The sequence below is a fragment of the Torulaspora globosa genome, chromosome 3 (genome assembly GCF_014133895.1).
Source record: "Torulaspora globosa chromosome 3, complete sequence".
Taxonomy (NCBI): domain Eukaryota; kingdom Fungi; phylum Ascomycota; class Saccharomycetes; order Saccharomycetales; family Saccharomycetaceae; genus Torulaspora; species Torulaspora globosa.
Window position 1 is genome coordinate 347,254 of NC_050729.1, and position 16,213 is coordinate 363,466.

Here is a 16,213-nt window from a genome sequence, read left to right on the forward strand (position 1 = left end):
CTACATAGGAATTATGGATGGAATATCTTCATCTTCTTATTATTGCAATGATTGAGAAAAGTACAAGCTCATAAATTCAACTGTTTCAAAATGTCAGAGGCTATCTCCTTGTATATCCAGGTGTTACCAGAGACTTTCTTGAAATGTACACCAGCTAATCCAACAATGCGAACTTTGACAATATGAATTTCAAATTTGATGGGAGGCTTCTCTTTATTATGGACGCCTTCTTCGTGACCATTTTCCACATTATTCATCTCCTGAGCTCTAGAAGTGGTCAAAATATCATCCTGATGCATAGATTCAAAAGATGGCGACGACAGATCTCCAGAGAGGCTATTGGGAGGTGGTGATAGTGTGAGCGATAGGTTTCTCTCATGAGTCGCAGCCGTCGTTCCTGAGCCGGGGGTCGAGGGTGCACCAGCTTGTGTATACTTCACAGAACCTTGGCGCCTCATGGATCCATGACGAGAACTGGATCTTCTTTGAACGGATTCGGCTGGGGCCGTTGGTTGAAGAAACTGCTGTTGTGCAGGAGGTGCACTTTCAACCATGCTTTGTGTAACAGGATTAGAGAACTTTAGGACACAAACAAATCCACCTTTCACTTCGTTAAAATCGATATGCATTTTCTTCAAAACCTGAACAATCTTGTATCTGACGATCGGAAGTGGTTTAGAAGAAGTTGTTTGAACAGAAAAAAATCCTTTAAGAAACAACGAACGCGGGTAATCAATCGATGGCATAGATCCTGGGGGAGCCTTTGAAGCCTCTTCCAAGACCTGCTCATCAGTAAGCTCTTCGTCTCCTGTGTTAATACCTGTTTTACCATCCGCATTTCCATAGCCGGCATTTGTTCCTGTTGAACGCCCAGCTGTTGAGTCTCCATTGCTGATAGTATCGTCTCTCTCATTGTAGTTCTTCGTACTGTCATTATGATCCAAGAAACCACTATCTTCGTAGTCTTTCGGCGAAACGGCAGCCGGCACCGGGGGACGCATGAACTTCAAGGATTCACGCCGGGCGTGACCCACAGATTTAGCTCTAGCGCTTGGATGGAGTTTCCGGCCTTTTGTAACGTTCAATGGTGGAAGTGGCTTACTTTCGTCCTGTGAAAGCATATCATCCATTTTGTTGTTACCAGATTCTGATACCTCAGCGACATTTAATTTGCCCAAATCCTTCTCCACAAGTTTTTGCAGCTGTTGCTGGACCATGCTTTCAGCATTTACTGGCAAAGCGGGTAGATCGGCATTCTGCTTCTGCGAAGATGACCTCAAAATCGTAGTACCACCGTTGCGTGAGCTGGCAACAGCCGCCGGTGTAGGCCCTCCTGACACAGTAACGGATTTGAGAGAAGCAGGAGTGCATTCGGAAATAGCACGTGAGTGCGTCTTCGGTATGCGCTTTCCACCAGTTCCAGATATTTGTATCTGCGGGGGAGTTTGATTTTGTATCCTGGGTGACTGATTTACTGCATTGGCCTGTTGCTCACCTTGATGCTGAGCCCGACGTTGAGAGAGTCTCCTGAAAATATTGCCAAACCTAGGTTTTTCTCCCGTGTCTATAGAGGTCGGGGAGGCGCTTCGTTGCTGATAATCATTAACCTGTGGGATAGGAGAGAGAACAAGCTCTGGTTCCTTACTTCCTTCGAGGCCTTTCTTCGTTGTAGGCGAAGTGTGTGCTTGTTCAGGAATTGCCAGCTTGGGCGGTACCAAAACCTGAAGGGGCCTTTGCTTTCCGCTCTTAGCTGTCACTACAGGAGGTGCCAAGGGAGCTGGAATAGAAGTACCACTCTCCGGTAACGCTGGAGCAGATTTCTCCATGGCGGCTCCGGAGATCATCGCAGAGCCATGGGAATGCTCAACCGACACAGGATTACTTAATCTTGATACTTCTTGTTTCTCTGATTGTTGTTGTAGCTCCTGTTGTCGCTGTTGCTGTAACACAGCAGCTTGTTGCTTCCTTTGTAATTTTGCTAACTTCCGTCTCAGCATCTCATCCACCAAATAATATATTGATAACAACGGATGGTATGCCCTAGTAGGATCTTCGAAAGTTTCTCCTTTAGTGAGACGTTCATGCTGTCCACTTGCGCTTGGGATATTAGACTCCACAATATTGCTTCCTGAGCCATTCAGATCACTACTAATGCTGCGCACATTCAAGTTTGTTAGCGAACTCCAGTACTGCTTCGAGAGCTGGATGTATGAATCCTCTGTGACAATGAGGTTTAGGAACTTCATCGTTTCATCGATGCTATCGATAAACTCTAGGCGAAACATTTCCTTCACAACGTTTATATCTAGCATTTCTGGAGTCAAAGGAATTCTATTAGGGACATATGAAGGTGGAGGACAATCATATCCTCTTATCATCCAATGGTGTTCGACGACTTGTTTCAGCGTCGCTCTCCTTTTGGGATCCACCACCAACATTTTTGATAATAAGGATATAACTTCAATTGATAAATGCTGCGGATATTCCACTTTGCCTTGCTTGATTTTCTCATGTAAAACGCTTGAATTCTCATCATCAAAAGGTACTTTGCCGCAAACCAGCACGTAAAGAACAACACCAAAGGACCAAACGTCAACTTCTGGCCCGGTATATGGACATGCTTTGAGAAGCTCAGGTGCCGCAAAATATAAAGAGCCACAAAACGTATGCAACTGTTTCCTTCTATCAAAAAGGTTCGATAAGCCGAAATCGATGATTTTTATCTCACCTGAAGTGGAAATCATAATGTTCTCGATCTTTAGGTCTCTATGAACAATGTTGTTCGCATGCAAATACTGCAATGCACTAGCGATACCCCTTGTAAACTTCCTGGCGTGGTGCTCTTTCAGTGATCCATGCTGAATGATGTAATCGAGTAATTGTCCTCCCGAAACATACTCAAACAACATGTAAAAATGGTTTGACATTGTGCACATCTCAAAAAGACGACATATATGCGGATGATACAATATCTGTCCGAGGGAAGCTTCTCTAATCGTCCTCTTATCCCTGGATATTTCCTTTTCCAATTTTTTCTGTCTCTCCAATATCTCTTCTTCCCTCTTAGGAGGCGGTAATGACTGCTCCTTGTGCAGGAAGGCGTTGGTAGCCCTATTCACAATTTTAATTGCACATACTTCCCCAGTGTAACGATGTTTGGCAAGCTTCACTTTCCCCATAGATCCAGCGCCAACGGTCTCCAAGAAATCCCATTCCCCTAACGATTTTCGGTGAAACTGTTTTGGCTCCATAGCGTGCGATCGACCATTTTTATGCGACTGATGTGACTTCGACTCACCGCCCGCCTCTGTGGCTTCCAATGGAGGATTGAGTGAGTTCTGCTGGGACTGTCCTTTAGTACCCATCATCCTTGCTGTCGCAGGCGCCACCGTGCTAGGCGCCAGGGAGTTACCACCGCCCATTTTGAACTGCGTATTGACATGGTAATCGTTCGTACTAGGCATCTTGATCGGTTTAAAATGCACAAGTGCAGATCCAAATAGCTCTGTTTAACACACAATACACCCGACAAGGGCAAATCCAGTCACCCAATTTCAGAGCAACCAATTCAACAGGCACGAGCGATATCACTCAAGCAGTTCGAACTCCTAGAATCCCTGATTAATGTCCTAAAATCACTGATTGATCCTCTTGATAATACCTTTACTTCAATTTAGCCTCCCCTTCCTTATAGCTCATAAAGCCGGGTAAATTGAAAAATCGCTCCAGACGACACGCTATATCGACCATAATAAGCTTCAAGAACTTTCGATATTGGTAAACAGTATACTGTTTGGAAGGTCAAGGGAGGTCCTGTAGGGCGGTGATCACTGGCTATGAAGAGATCTGCTGCGGATAGTGACCTGGAGCCTTTTGAGCCGAATGAGACGCCTGAATGGCAACAATTTTTGGAGGAAGAAACACTGAATCAATGGAGCAAGATGAACCATGGCGCGCTCTCGACGGCGGTTTTGCAGGCAGAGCCATTTGCGCAGGAGCTGCTTCGGCGATGGGACTATCAGTACGTGACTTGCTGGCTGTACAAGGTCACAGATTCATTCGTTACGATGAACTACGTGGAGGGATTTAAGCCGTTGTGGAGGAATATCAAGTTTGATGAATTTCTGCTCCTGCAGGAGCTGAGACTGATTGCAAGAGTGGGAGAGATCCGGCAGTCCGACAATATGCCGCTGTATGGAAGCATAAGGTTGCAGATGTTAAAACTGTTGACCAATTACAAGGCCAATCGGCTGGCAGATTGGGATAACGTGATAAATCATCATTTGAACAGAGATGTGGAATTTGGAAGACTTTCGCTAGTGGACCAATTCGAGACTCTTTATCGAGTGGTGAAGCTTATTGAGGCAAAGAGTGGCGCTTTCAGAAATTATCTGTCGAATAACTTGGAACTGTTCCACTTTGCGGAGTACCCCTGCGACTCTGAGCGGTCGCTCCTTGTTCTGCCGAACGTCGGGGTCATTATCGAGAAGAAACTGACTAGACCCGCTCGCGGAAGTTTAGTAGTACCCGTCAAATTGAAGAACTGTTCCGTCAGATACTGGGACGAATCAACCCGGGTCCTGGAATTGGTCCATCTGGACTATTCAAATGAGATCCAAAACTATCTGAACACGTTCCAAATAGAGTACACGGTACTAGCCACGACCTGGGATGCCTTTTTGAAGCAATTCTCAAAGGATCCATCTTTGATAGATTTTGCAGACTGGATACCGGTCTACGTCGAACATCAGCTGTACGTGAATAGGATATTATCACACAAGGAGAAGGAAAAATCGATGGCGGAGCTGCTAGTTAGACGGAAGAGATCTTCACGGTTGGTCGCGCGTGAAGAAGAAACCAGACGCAAGGACGTCGAGAACAGATGGTATGAGAAACTGGATGAAAGAGAGTTTTACCTCAAGACCCGAAGCAAGCTCGTCGCCAAGCAAACGAAACGCATCAAGGACGTCCTTTGGCGTCAACTGTGGCAGAATTTCGAGCTGGATTTGAAGGACCAGAAACTTCAAAACGGGCATCCAGACCAACTTCTTGCTGATACAGAGGGCCAGGGGGATGCCCTAACCGAATTAGAGATAAGAGTGATTGAGAGTGGGCCGCGATTCAGCCCGCGCATCCTAAGCATACCGCCCGTGCGAGCCGAGACTGAACCCGCCACCGAGCTACCCTTAGAGCTAACGATTGACCAAGATGAGCTCGACGAGCTAAACAGCCTAGGGATCTCCACCAACGGTGAGTCTGCTGACGACAAAAGCTGGGTGTTCCAATGCCCCGGAGAGCCGTTGCTGGGCGCATTGCGAATCTCCAGCCTGGAGGAAGAAGAGGCCGCCTCGCAGGCCAACCACAATCTTTTCGCTACGCCGATTGTGTGCTGCGATGCGTGTCTGACGTGGCAGCACTGGGATTGTGTCCAGAACTCAGACTCGGTGCTACACACCACAGCAAGAAACTATGCGACGGTCCAGCTCGGCAACTACGCCAGCAGCAGACGTGCAAGCCGTAAACACCAGCCCGAAGAACAAGAGTACAGGAGACCCATCGACAAGCGGGTGCCACTCACCGAGTCCACGCCATTCATATGCGGCTACTGCGCCAGCGATCTCGAGACGAAGCTCCGCTTGCAGTTCGCTCCAGAACTAAGGGCCATAAAACAAAGCGCCAGACAACAGGCGGAAGAACGCAACAGACTGAAACAACTCAGGGACGAAAAGAAGAGGCAGCAGGCGCTTCAGGATCAACTGTCTGCCATAAATCCAGATCCAGTTCAAAAGACGAATGAGCCGTTTGGGTTCACGTGATAATCACGTGACAATTTAGCGCCTTGTACGGCAATTTTCGAGCCTCTTCTAAACGGCTCAGAGAAAGGACACTCATCGCTAAGCGAGCTGCGATGCGACTTGGAGCATTTGAGTTCGCTGGTTTACATTCTGAATTAGTCTGAAACGTCTAGTTGCCACGTTAATGGTGTTTGGTTTTCGGTGGCTTGGAATTTGTTCTTACGCTGGGGCCTGTTTATGTACTTAGGAGTGGAAAGCGATGCTGATACACCCGATGTTTGTATATGATCGGAGCATGAAGTGTGGGATACCAATGTTCAATGGAGACCGTTTGTGCGGGAATAATGCGGGAAAGACGAAGGAGGAAAATCTGTCTGTGACGCCTTCGATGAGCTCTGTGATTTCGCAGATTAGAAAATATGGGGTTGGATCGCCGGGGAGCGATGAGGGACGAGAATCGAACGGGGAAGCTGGGGAATTCGACGAGGATGCGTCTCAGTGCTCGAGCTGGGTCTACGGGATGAAGCGGAAGCTTTCAGAGGAGACTACGACGACGATGAGCACGCTGGGCAGCGAAGGGCCGCATCCGCTAGCGGGAGATCCGGTGGAGGAGGTGATGCCGGGGGAGCGGCCTGTGTTCAAGGGCGTGAGCATGGCGGATTTGGATCTGGAGTCTGAGTGGACAGCGGACGACATTGTACAAACTTACAAGCCGGTGTACGACAGAAGAATACGGCGGTCGTCTGTGGATTTCGCGATCAATCACGATCGTTGCAACAGCATCAGCAGCAGCAATGTCTTCTACGACAACGATAAGGTGGAACTGGAGCAATGGCCGACGTCAGTCGAGAGTAGTGGCACTCGGGATACCCAGGAGCTGGTTCTGCCGAACCGGAGAACGAGACAGAGGAGCTTAAACCCGAATTTTTTCAAGCTGTATTCGATGGAAATCTCGGGCAGATCCAAGAAACTTCTGCCAGATATCAGCGTCGATGAGCACATCCTGGTCCAGATGTCCTGCCAGGAGATCCGCGCTCTTGACATCCAGCCGAGCGTCACCGAGCAGGGGAGCGTGTCCGCTGAGGACATCAAGCTCGCTCTCATTACGAGGAAAAAGCTGTGGTCGGACATGATCCATGACCAGAGGCAGGACCTGTTCGGTGACTCGGTGCCGTGGAACTTGAAGTTTGTCTCCGATGGAGACCAATCGACCGATTGTAAGGAAAGCTCGCTCGTGAGAGTAGAATCGGAGCTGAAGCCATGGCTTGTCGACAACGAAAAGATCCACCATACCATGTTGAAGCCCTGCGGAAAACTCAAGCTTGGAGCGTCGTCGAACGCCAAGGAGATCCAGTACGTGGTCAAGGGATGGTGCGACAAGAGATTCGCCCAATGACCTGATGATGATGAACTTAATGAAACCTTATAGAGCTTATCTAACGATAGACCTATTTATTCCTTCACTATTCAATAGTCCGTGATCGGCGATAAAGCGATCAGACGAAAGGGGTCCTTAAAGACTACTAAACAGAACCGTCACAGAGCCAAAAGCGACAAGATCAGAGCCTGAGATGCCGATTCAGAGGTTCAATGTGTCATACGTGGAAGTCATTGAAGGTGGTGCCACCGTGGCAAGTTGTTATCAGGCGCTAGAGCATGGCGAAGGCAGTTCGAAGTACGGTTCGGTCGGAGACTCTGTAGCGACGCCCGATCTATTCCATAAGCTCACTATTGATCTAGTGGTTCCCAAGGTGGTGCCAGTGGAAGGGAATAAGGTAACCAAAGTTTCACTTCCGCTTATAGACGGGTATGATTGTTACTATACCACGACACATTCGCCCTCAGACGAAAACTACAGAGCGTTTGTGTGTTTCACTCGAACTGTAATACCCAAGATACTGCCCATCAGGTTGCTGAGTGACTTAAAGGCCCAGAGTCGAGAAATAAATAACGACGACGAGCTGAGCTTGAAAGTGGGCGAGATACTCGACAGTTTCCACGAAGAGCTGAGGTCCTACAGTAGCGAAAATGGCACCGAGAGCGCCGATGCTGCCGAAAGCGACCTGCAGGATATCGTCCAGGTTATGAACGACAACATCGACAAGTTTCTGCAAAGACAAGAGAGGATTTCGCTGCTGGTGGATAAGACGTCGCAGCTAAACAACAGTAGCCACTCGTTCAAGAGGAAGGCGAATCGAATAAAGCAGAGAATGTGGTGGCACAGGATGAAGAACATCACTCTATTGGTGTTCGCGGTAATTCTGTTCATCAGTGCGATTTTGTTTCCCCTTCTGTTGCGGAAACCATAATGGGTTGGTATACAATTTCATATATAGTGAGAATGTTGTAAGTCATGTCTTTGGTCTTTTGGATGCTCCCTGTTCATCGCTGGTCGTTCCGCCCTGGGTCTGTGCCTCCTGTTGTTGCTCTTCCTGTTCTTCATCCTCGCTGCCGTTGTCCTCCGTTGATGTGGTCTTCTCGCTTGACTTCTGCCTCTTTCTCATCTCCAATGCTTCCTGATATGCGACGATTTTGCTGTTTATGATCGACTTGAATCCTCCAAAGCCGATCTGGTCCAATGCGTCGTATATGTCGTTGATGTTACAGCTTTTTCGATCCTGGGACAGCGCAATCTCCCTTGCAAACATACACAGATGGCTCACAAACACCGTTGAGCTGCGTTGCAACGCCAAAGCTGTGTCCTTGCTGACCAAAAGCTTCTTGTCGCTGTCTCCATTAATCTCCTTCGCCAATTGCGTTATAACACTCTTCGGGAACAGCAGGTCCTGGATGGTAACGCTCTCCTGCTCCTTCATATACGAAGTGGTCGGATAATTCCCCTGCGCATCCTTTTTCCAGCCCTTTGGTGGCATTCTGGCTGCCTGGAACTGTCAGCAGCACTTTCAAACACGCCAAACTCGTTCGTGTCCTAAATACAACAATGCCCGGGACTAAGAGGCCTGTATCGACGCTAAGAAGCTCAACTGGATGGAGATCAAACGGTCAATTGGTGTAGTTTAAGCTAGTTGATCAGACGTGTGAAGCGACTCGAATTTTTCACCTACGTCATACCAATTTCGAAGCTCATCGAGCTTAAAGATTGAGATATTCTTGAAGATGAGCTTGGAGTTTGGATCTGGTAGGCCATTTGTCGTTGCTTCGAAGATGCTAAGAGCTGCTATCTCAAAGATTAAGTCCCGGATTGGCGGTGGAGGGTCATCTTTTATCAATCCCGATGATTACAACGTCGTGAAAGAAGGTAGAGCTGAAATTCTGTTCCCCAAGGCGGAAACGGTGTTCTATAATCCTGTCCAACAGTTCAACAGAGACCTTAGTGTATGTTGCATCAAGGCGTGGGACAACTTATATGGCAATCCGGCCAGAAACGGTAAGAACGGTCGCAGGAACGGTAGGAAACGGCCGACTTGCAGCGATGAGGATGCCACGAGCAGCGGTAAACGCCGGAAACTGAAGAACAATGCAGTGGAGCCGAGTGCGGCGGAAGGCGCAGCTGCTCCCTACATGAAGATCCTGGAGGCTCTTTCTGCAACGGGCTTGCGTGCGATCCGCTACGCTCATGAGATACCTCATGTGAAGCAGATTGTCGCTAACGATCTTCTCCCGGACGCTGTGGAGTCGATCAGACGTAACGCTGAGTTTAACAAGGTGGACCACATCGTGACGCCCAACCTAGATGATGCTAACGTGCTGATGTACCGTGCTAAGGCCGAGAATACAAAGTACCATGTGATAGACCTTGATCCATACGGGACGGTTACGCCGTTCGTGGACGCAGCCCTGCAATCCATTGAAGAAGACGGGCTGATGCTGGTTACATGCACGGATCTCTCAGTGCTGGCCGGCAACGGGTATCCCGAGAAGTGCTTTGCCCTCTACGGCGGCGTTAACATGGCCTCGCACGAATCCAGCCACGAGAGCGCCCTACGCCTGGTGCTCAACCTGCTGAATCAAAGTGCTGCCAAATACAGGAAGTCCGTCGAACCGTTGCTCTCGCTGAGTATCGATTTCTACGTACGCGTCTTCGTCAAGGTCAGAACCAGCCCCATCGAAGTCAAGAACCTGCAATCGAAGACCATGATTACCTACCATTGCTCTCAATGCGGTTCATACCACAACCAGCCGCTGGGCAGGGCCACTGAGCGGGTCAGCAGCAAGCAAAAGAAGTCGGTCAAGTATTCCGTGGCGCAAGGACCGCCGGTCGACAGCAAGTGCAAGTTCTGCAGCGGTACATACCACCTGGCAGGGCCCATGTACGGAGCTCCGCTTCACAACAAGGAGTTCATTGAGGAGGTGCTGAGGATCAACCGCGAGGAGCACACGGACGATGTCTACGGCACCCGCAAGAGAATCGAAGGCATGTTGACCTTGGCCAAGAACGAGCTGTGCGATTCACCATTCTACTTCAGTCCCAACCACATCTCCTCAGTGCTGAAACTGCAAGTGCCGCCACTGAAAAGGATCGTTGCAGGGCTCGGTTCGCTCGGATACAACTGCTCGCTGACCCACGCCCAGCCTTCCTCTCTGAAGACTGACGCACCATGGGAGGCCATCTGGCACGTAATGAAGGAGAGCGATCACGCCGGCAAGAAAGACCTCGCCAAGATGAACCCGAACTCTACAGGGTTCAGGATCCTGGCCAACGAGCCGCAATGGCTGCCGGACTCGCACCGCGAGGCACTCGCAAAGCTGTCCTTCGAGCCCAACGAGCAAAGTGGACAGCTCGAAAAGCTCAGAAAGCTCAAGATCGTCAGGTACCAGGAAAACCCAACCAAGAACTGGGGTCCCAAGGCTCGCCCGAACGCCCCATCGAAGTAAACAGTCCATTAAAATTCGTTAAAAGAATATGCGTAATATACTCTAATACCCTGCAATTCGTAAAAACAACCTCCTAACGGTTGCGTTCTGCAATATACTTAATGGCATAGGGCCAACCCAATACTGCACCACAGAAGCCACCCCAGCCCAACAGAGTTGGCACTAATCTCTTCGTCTCCAGCATCGCCCACGACTCGCCAATGCGGCCAGCCTTCGCAGAGCGTCCTGCTGCTGCAGCGGATCTCAAAACTTGCGTATAAAACATTATCTACTACTGTTGTTACTACACTGCTAAGTGACAAACTCCATATAGACAGGAGTCTGTCGGATGCCCCGTTTATATACTCGTCTCCCTCGGATCCCTGACCCTTAATTACAGCCAGGGAGATCAGGAGCCGTCGCTGTCAAGGATGGGCTGATTTACATAGAAATGGTACGATTTTTTTGAACGCTCTATAGTGGGCGAAAATCACCATCTTATAGATAGAAAGACAGTAAAGATTATTGGCCGAGAGTATCGGCTGAGAGGCTATCTCAGCTAGGCCAATAGCTGAGAGTCTTGTGCGTCTTGTTCCTTTCTCTGAAGCGAAGAGTGTAGCTTCTTCTCTTCGATGATGGATATGCTTAGTAGTGCCAGTAGCGAGCACAGCAGACAGAAGAGAAAAGTGTTCTTGCAAGCTGCGTTGTAGCAGTCTATGAGGACGGGACGGATGAACTGTGGGGCCTTGTTGTGGACCCATTCGGAGGATGTAGAAGATTTTTGTATGATCTTGAGTAGTTCCTCTCTGGGATGGCTGTCCGAGAGGTAGGCCAGCACACGACGTGTTGTGAGGGAGCTGAGGGACTCGCGGAAGATGGCGCCTCCAAGGGCGACGCCGAGCACGCAGCCCGTGGATCGGAAGGCGTAGGAGATGGAGGTGGTCGCGGCCTGGTGCTTGTGCGGCACCACAGCGATCATGGCGAGCAGGGCGACGGTGATGAGGACCGAGGAGCCGAAGCCTGGGACCAGCGTCAGAGTAAACTGCCTCCAGGTGGAGACGTGCGGGTCGATGAGCAGGATCTGCAGTTGGCCCAGCACGGCAACGGCGCAAAAGAAGAGCACAAACCAGTAGTACTTGCGGGTCTTCTTCATGTAGTATCCGGCGCCGAGAGAGCCAAAGGCGACGCTGAAGAAGTTTGGGGTCAGTCTCTTGCCGATGTCGGTGGGACTCATGTTGAGCACGCCGGAGAAGTAGATCGGCAGGTAGTAGCTTGTGGTCATGGTGGCCATCATGCAGAACCAGTTGCTCAAGCTGGAGCCCAGGACGCTGCGGTTACTCAGGAACCTTAGCGGCAGGATCGGGTCCTTGGCGACTCGCAGTTCCGCATATACGAAGACGGCGAGGGCGAGTGAAGACAGTATAATCAGTAATGCAAACGTCTTGGAAGCGTAGGCCAGCTCTTTGCCTCCGAGAGAGGCGGCCATCAGGAAAAGAGCAAGAAATACCACCAGTGCCAAGGCTCCGAACCAGTCAATAGCCAGCAACTTTTGTCTCATGGACCTACCGCTTGCATTCTCGTTTGCCTTGACTGGCAGCCTTAGATAGAGGACTATCATGAACAGACTGATCGCTGAGAGCGGGACCTGGACCAAGAAGGCCATTCTCCAGCCTCCCCAGTTGTCGCTGAACCAACCGCCAACAATGCCACCGCAGGCTGTCCCCAAGCCGTAGAAAATATTGCAGGTACCCTGGTACAGCGCTCTTTCGCTCAACGGCACGATGTCTGTGATGGTGATGGAGCTCATTGACGTGACACCACCGCCGCCAACGCCAGCGATGAACCGCGAAACGACCAGCCACCAGAAGGACCGACTTATACCGCACATCAAGCACCCTATGAGAAATGCAATGTTCGTGAATATCAACAGGCATCTGCGCCCAAAGATGTCCGACAGTTTTCCGTACAACGGCTGGAAGGTAGCGCTAGAGAGTAGATACGCTGTGGCGATCCAGGCCACTCTGGGCAATTCCTTAAACTCTGAAGCCACATGAGCAGCCGTAGTAGACACAATGGTGTTATCAATGGCCGCTAGAAAGATCCCCAAGTACATCGACAGCATAATCACCTGTAATCTTGCTTTCGAGAGTGGCTCTTCGGCCACACCAACCGCAGTAGCTGGCGTCCCGAGCTCGTCGTCCTTCCTGGCTATCGATCCGTACCCATTGGCTATCTCCTGGCTTTCTCTATAGACTTGTTCCTGTTCAGCAATTTCCTCTGCTACAAAACCCGGGAGCTCAGTGCTTGGATCTTGCAGAATTTCTCGTCTGATTGGAAGCAAACAATCCGTTTCGGTCTCTTCTGAATATTCGACACTCTCTTCAATGCTTGCCGATGAATCCTGAGATTTTGCAGAGCCTATTTGGTCACTTTTCTTGGCTTTCTGCGACTGTTTCTGTTTGGTAAATTGGCGGAGCTTATTACGTTGTTTATCCTTTCTTCCCATCTTGGTTTCCAAAATTCCAAGGGCTCAAGAAGACCAGAAGGCTCACTTCAGATACAACTTTTGAAAGTTCAGTATAATTTGGATTTTGTCAATAGCTATATTATCTTTTTTAATATGTTATCATCAAAGAACTTTAATTTTTTTTTTTCTAAGACTCTCTAGGCGACATTCTTAGCACGCCACAACGATTAAAGAAAGTCACTGGCAATGAAGAGTAGTATCAATCTAGCAGCGTTAGATTATTTAACGGTATCCAGCTATGAAGTAATGGGCACTAAATATTCCATTTGGAAAAATCCGGGATCTCGATGTGGAAGAACGGCATGTTGGTGCCTGTCGCTGCCAGTACTTGGCTGTCTGGTGAGGGACCATACTCAAGGACTGAATTGTCAATGGAGTTTGACGCTCTAGCGATGTGATAACTTGAATGACCAGCAATTGTTGATTCATCACTGAAAGCCTCGTTGACGGTGCCGAATTGCATACTGAGCAGACTTCTCTTTACCCAGGAAGACATTATCCCTGCGAAATGGAACTCTACTTGTCTGTCAGCATAGCTGTGAACGGCCTTCCTGAGGTCCACTAGGGACTGGATAGCCGTGGAATCTACTTGGACAACCTGGGAGAAATCCAGGCAGACAACCTTGAGTAACGGTCTCTCATCAGTCACGGTGTTGGTGTCGCCCAGCGACTCAACATCTGTGACGTCCTTCTTTCTCTTGAATAGGTTTTTGAGGAAGCTAGGGGCTTCCCATTCTCCAGGATCATTCCATGGGCGGTCAGACTTCTTTCTCAGGTGTATTAGCTTTCCTCTCCTCGTGTGTTTCTTTATGTGATCAAATATAATGTCGTAGTGTCTGGAACAGTTGAGGTACGTGAAGCTGTCACTTAACCTGTACACGATGACGCCGGGTGGCGGAGGCATTATCTTGATATCTGGATTCAGCTCCCTCGTGTAGCCGTGGTCGAATGGGACCCATTTCGTGTGGAACCTGTTGTCAGGCGTTGCTGTAACTGGCAATTCATTGGGCGATGGTTTCATCTGTCCAAATTTCTTGGAAGATTCGCAGTATTCATCCACCTCTTGGCAATTTAGGGAACTGTCCGATTCACCGACCAACTGAACGGTGGGGTTCAAAACCTCTGCGACCTCGACACGACCTAGGAACCGACCAGCAGGGAATGCATTCTTAAGCAGGAGCACGGCGCATGACCAACACATAGCGAAATAAATACCATTCTCAATGGAGGAGAAAACCGTGATAAAGACCGTAACAATAAACGCCACACAGTCTGGGGGATTCATTTTCCAGAAGTTCCAAGTGGTTCTATAGGAAGCTAGCAGGTCAGAGACTGCATGGATGATAACAGCGGCGAGAGTGGCCGAGGGGATGTAGTAAAAGGCGCCCGTTAGGCAGTAAATGGCTATCAAGACACAGCATCCGCTAAATAGACCGGAAAGTGGTGTGCGAACCCCACATTTGGCCTTCAAAGCAGAACGTGAAAACGAACCCGTTGCAGGGTACGCGTTGAAGAAGGTTCCGATCAAATTTGTAGCTCCAATGGCGATTAGCTCCTGGTCAGGAACCACCTTATAATCGTTGATTCTACCGAATGATTTGGAAATCGCAATGTGCTCCAGGAGAAGCACAATAATGGAGGCCGGAATTTCTGGCGCCATTTTGGCCAAGAGGCCTTCTGGAACTTTCATAACACCCACATTGTTTAGGCCAGATGGAACGGTTCCTAAGACTTTAATAGGACCCTTCTTCTTGGGCTTATTATGGGTAATGCCCCAAGATATTGCGGTGAACACTATGATAATGACAGCGTTCCTCATTGCTTGAGCATAAAAATAAAATCCTTTCAGGATTTTCTTCTTCTTGGGGCTGTGAGCCAAATATCTATCAGCTAGCTTTGGGCCGTAACTGCCACACCACCATTTCCACAGGTAAAGAATGACCAAAGGAATCAGACCGAAGACGGCATCTAATTTAGTGTCTGGCAAGTGTTTCAGTGTGTTAATGACGACCTTATAAGTGGCCTGCCTAGTGTTGACAAGTTTGCTGTAGCCCATCAAAGCAGGAACTTGGCCCCAGAGGATGTTGAAAGCTGAACCAGTCATAAAACCAGCGACCGCATTGAGCGAAATAAGCTCCACCAGGAAGCCAAGTCTCAACAAACCAACACTGATTGCAACAATACCACATAACAAAGAAAGTGCTGTCGCGATCACGGGAGCGGTAATGCCTGGAGTATTTTCAGGATATTTAGCAAGGACCGCCGTAATCACTTTCGCAGTCTGCAACGACATGACAGCCACTGGCCCAATGCAAACGTCCTTCGACGTAGCAAACAGCGAGTAAATGAACGCACCAATGAAAGAAGAATACAAACCATACTGAGGAGGTAGACTCGCGATTTGCGCATACGACATCGATTGAGGAACCAATACGCATCCGACGGTAATACCAGCGACAATATCTGCATAGCCCCAGGTCCAGTTGTAATGCGGGAGCCATTTAACGATCGGGAATATAGAACGGACATAATTTCCAGCACTTCTCACAGTTAGCTTCTCTCTAATGAAATGGTCATAGTACTCCTTCAACGACACTGCACTCTCTTCAAAGGTCGGAACACTGTCATAAATGGAATCGCTGCTGAAAGAACCGTAACACCTAACCTCGCTTTGCTTAACCAGATCCTCACCTTTTTTAGCACTTTGAAATGGCCCGCCAGAAGTCCGGCTTATTTCCTGCTGGTCCGCTATCTGTTCACTGGACTTGTAATGATCATACTCTGCTTCCAAATCTTCCAGCTCTAGTCGAACCTCCCGACTGCTGGTATCCTCGGACCTCATTTTTCGATCCTCTTCTGAGCTTGCTCGTTCAAAATCCAATACTAAACTGTGATAACATGCAATTGAGTATCTCCCCTCTTATATTGATCTAGGATCGTAAAAGGCTTATTTCAATCTTGGCAATGGTAAAGCAGAGGAACGACATATTCGCCACCAGTTCTACTACCAACTATTATACTTTTTCCAACACAAGCCGCATTGCTTCGCATAATCTATTCCAATTCAACTCAATTG

The 16,213-nt window shown here is 48.8% G+C and overlaps 9 protein-coding genes across 9 annotated transcripts; 4 read left to right on the forward strand and 5 right to left on the reverse strand.

Moving 5' to 3' along the window:
• Nucleotides 1-68: 68 nt before the first annotated feature.
• On the reverse strand, nucleotides 69-3,464 carry HG536_0C01750 (KIN1/KIN2 family serine/threonine-protein kinase; the record flags this gene model as incomplete). The annotated part of the gene is made up of 1 exon (XM_037282787.1): nucleotides 69-3,464. One exon carries the CDS (start codon nucleotides 3,462-3,464, stop codon nucleotides 69-71), a length of 3,396 nt encoding a protein of 1,131 aa, XP_037138682.1.
• Nucleotides 3,465-3,836: 372 nt separating this feature from the next.
• On the forward strand, nucleotides 3,837-5,816 carry IOC2 (Ioc2p; the record flags this gene model as incomplete). Its single annotated transcript, XM_037282788.1, has 1 exon — nucleotides 3,837-5,816. The coding sequence occupies one exon, from the start codon at nucleotides 3,837-3,839 to the stop codon at nucleotides 5,814-5,816; it is 1,980 nt and encodes a 659-aa protein (XP_037138683.1).
• A 238-nt stretch (nucleotides 5,817-6,054) lies between these two features.
• Nucleotides 6,055-7,191, forward strand: GIS3 (Gis3p; the record flags this gene model as incomplete). Its single annotated transcript, XM_037282789.1, has 1 exon — nucleotides 6,055-7,191. The coding sequence occupies one exon, from the start codon at nucleotides 6,055-6,057 to the stop codon at nucleotides 7,189-7,191; it is 1,137 nt and encodes a 378-aa protein (XP_037138684.1).
• Nucleotides 7,192-7,366: 175 nt separating this feature from the next.
• On the forward strand, nucleotides 7,367-8,104 carry NYV1 (Nyv1p; the record flags this gene model as incomplete). Its single annotated transcript, XM_037282790.1, has 1 exon — nucleotides 7,367-8,104. One exon carries the CDS (start codon nucleotides 7,367-7,369, stop codon nucleotides 8,102-8,104), a length of 738 nt encoding a protein of 245 aa, XP_037138685.1.
• A 42-nt stretch (nucleotides 8,105-8,146) lies between these two features.
• DPB4 (DNA polymerase epsilon noncatalytic subunit) lies at nucleotides 8,147-8,668 on the reverse strand (the record flags this gene model as incomplete). The annotated part of the gene is made up of 1 exon (XM_037282791.1): nucleotides 8,147-8,668. The coding sequence occupies one exon, from the start codon at nucleotides 8,666-8,668 to the stop codon at nucleotides 8,147-8,149; it is 522 nt and encodes a 173-aa protein (XP_037138686.1).
• A 244-nt stretch (nucleotides 8,669-8,912) lies between these two features.
• TRM1 (tRNA (guanine26-N2)-dimethyltransferase) lies at nucleotides 8,913-10,631 on the forward strand (the record flags this gene model as incomplete). The annotated part of the gene is made up of 1 exon (XM_037282792.1): nucleotides 8,913-10,631. The coding sequence occupies one exon, from the start codon at nucleotides 8,913-8,915 to the stop codon at nucleotides 10,629-10,631; it is 1,719 nt and encodes a 572-aa protein (XP_037138687.1).
• A 73-nt stretch (nucleotides 10,632-10,704) lies between these two features.
• COX26 (Cox26p) lies at nucleotides 10,705-10,896 on the reverse strand (the record flags this gene model as incomplete). Its single annotated transcript, XM_037282793.1, has 1 exon — nucleotides 10,705-10,896. One exon carries the CDS (start codon nucleotides 10,894-10,896, stop codon nucleotides 10,705-10,707), a length of 192 nt encoding a protein of 63 aa, XP_037138688.1.
• Nucleotides 10,897-11,169: 273 nt separating this feature from the next.
• VBA4 (Vba4p) lies at nucleotides 11,170-13,116 on the reverse strand (the record flags this gene model as incomplete). Its single annotated transcript, XM_037282794.1, has 1 exon — nucleotides 11,170-13,116. One exon carries the CDS (start codon nucleotides 13,114-13,116, stop codon nucleotides 11,170-11,172), a length of 1,947 nt encoding a protein of 648 aa, XP_037138689.1.
• Nucleotides 13,117-13,390: 274 nt separating this feature from the next.
• SUL2 (sulfate permease) lies at nucleotides 13,391-15,979 on the reverse strand (the record flags this gene model as incomplete). Its single annotated transcript, XM_037282795.1, has 1 exon — nucleotides 13,391-15,979. The coding sequence occupies one exon, from the start codon at nucleotides 15,977-15,979 to the stop codon at nucleotides 13,391-13,393; it is 2,589 nt and encodes an 862-aa protein (XP_037138690.1).
• Between the last annotated feature and the right edge of the window lie 234 nt (nucleotides 15,980-16,213).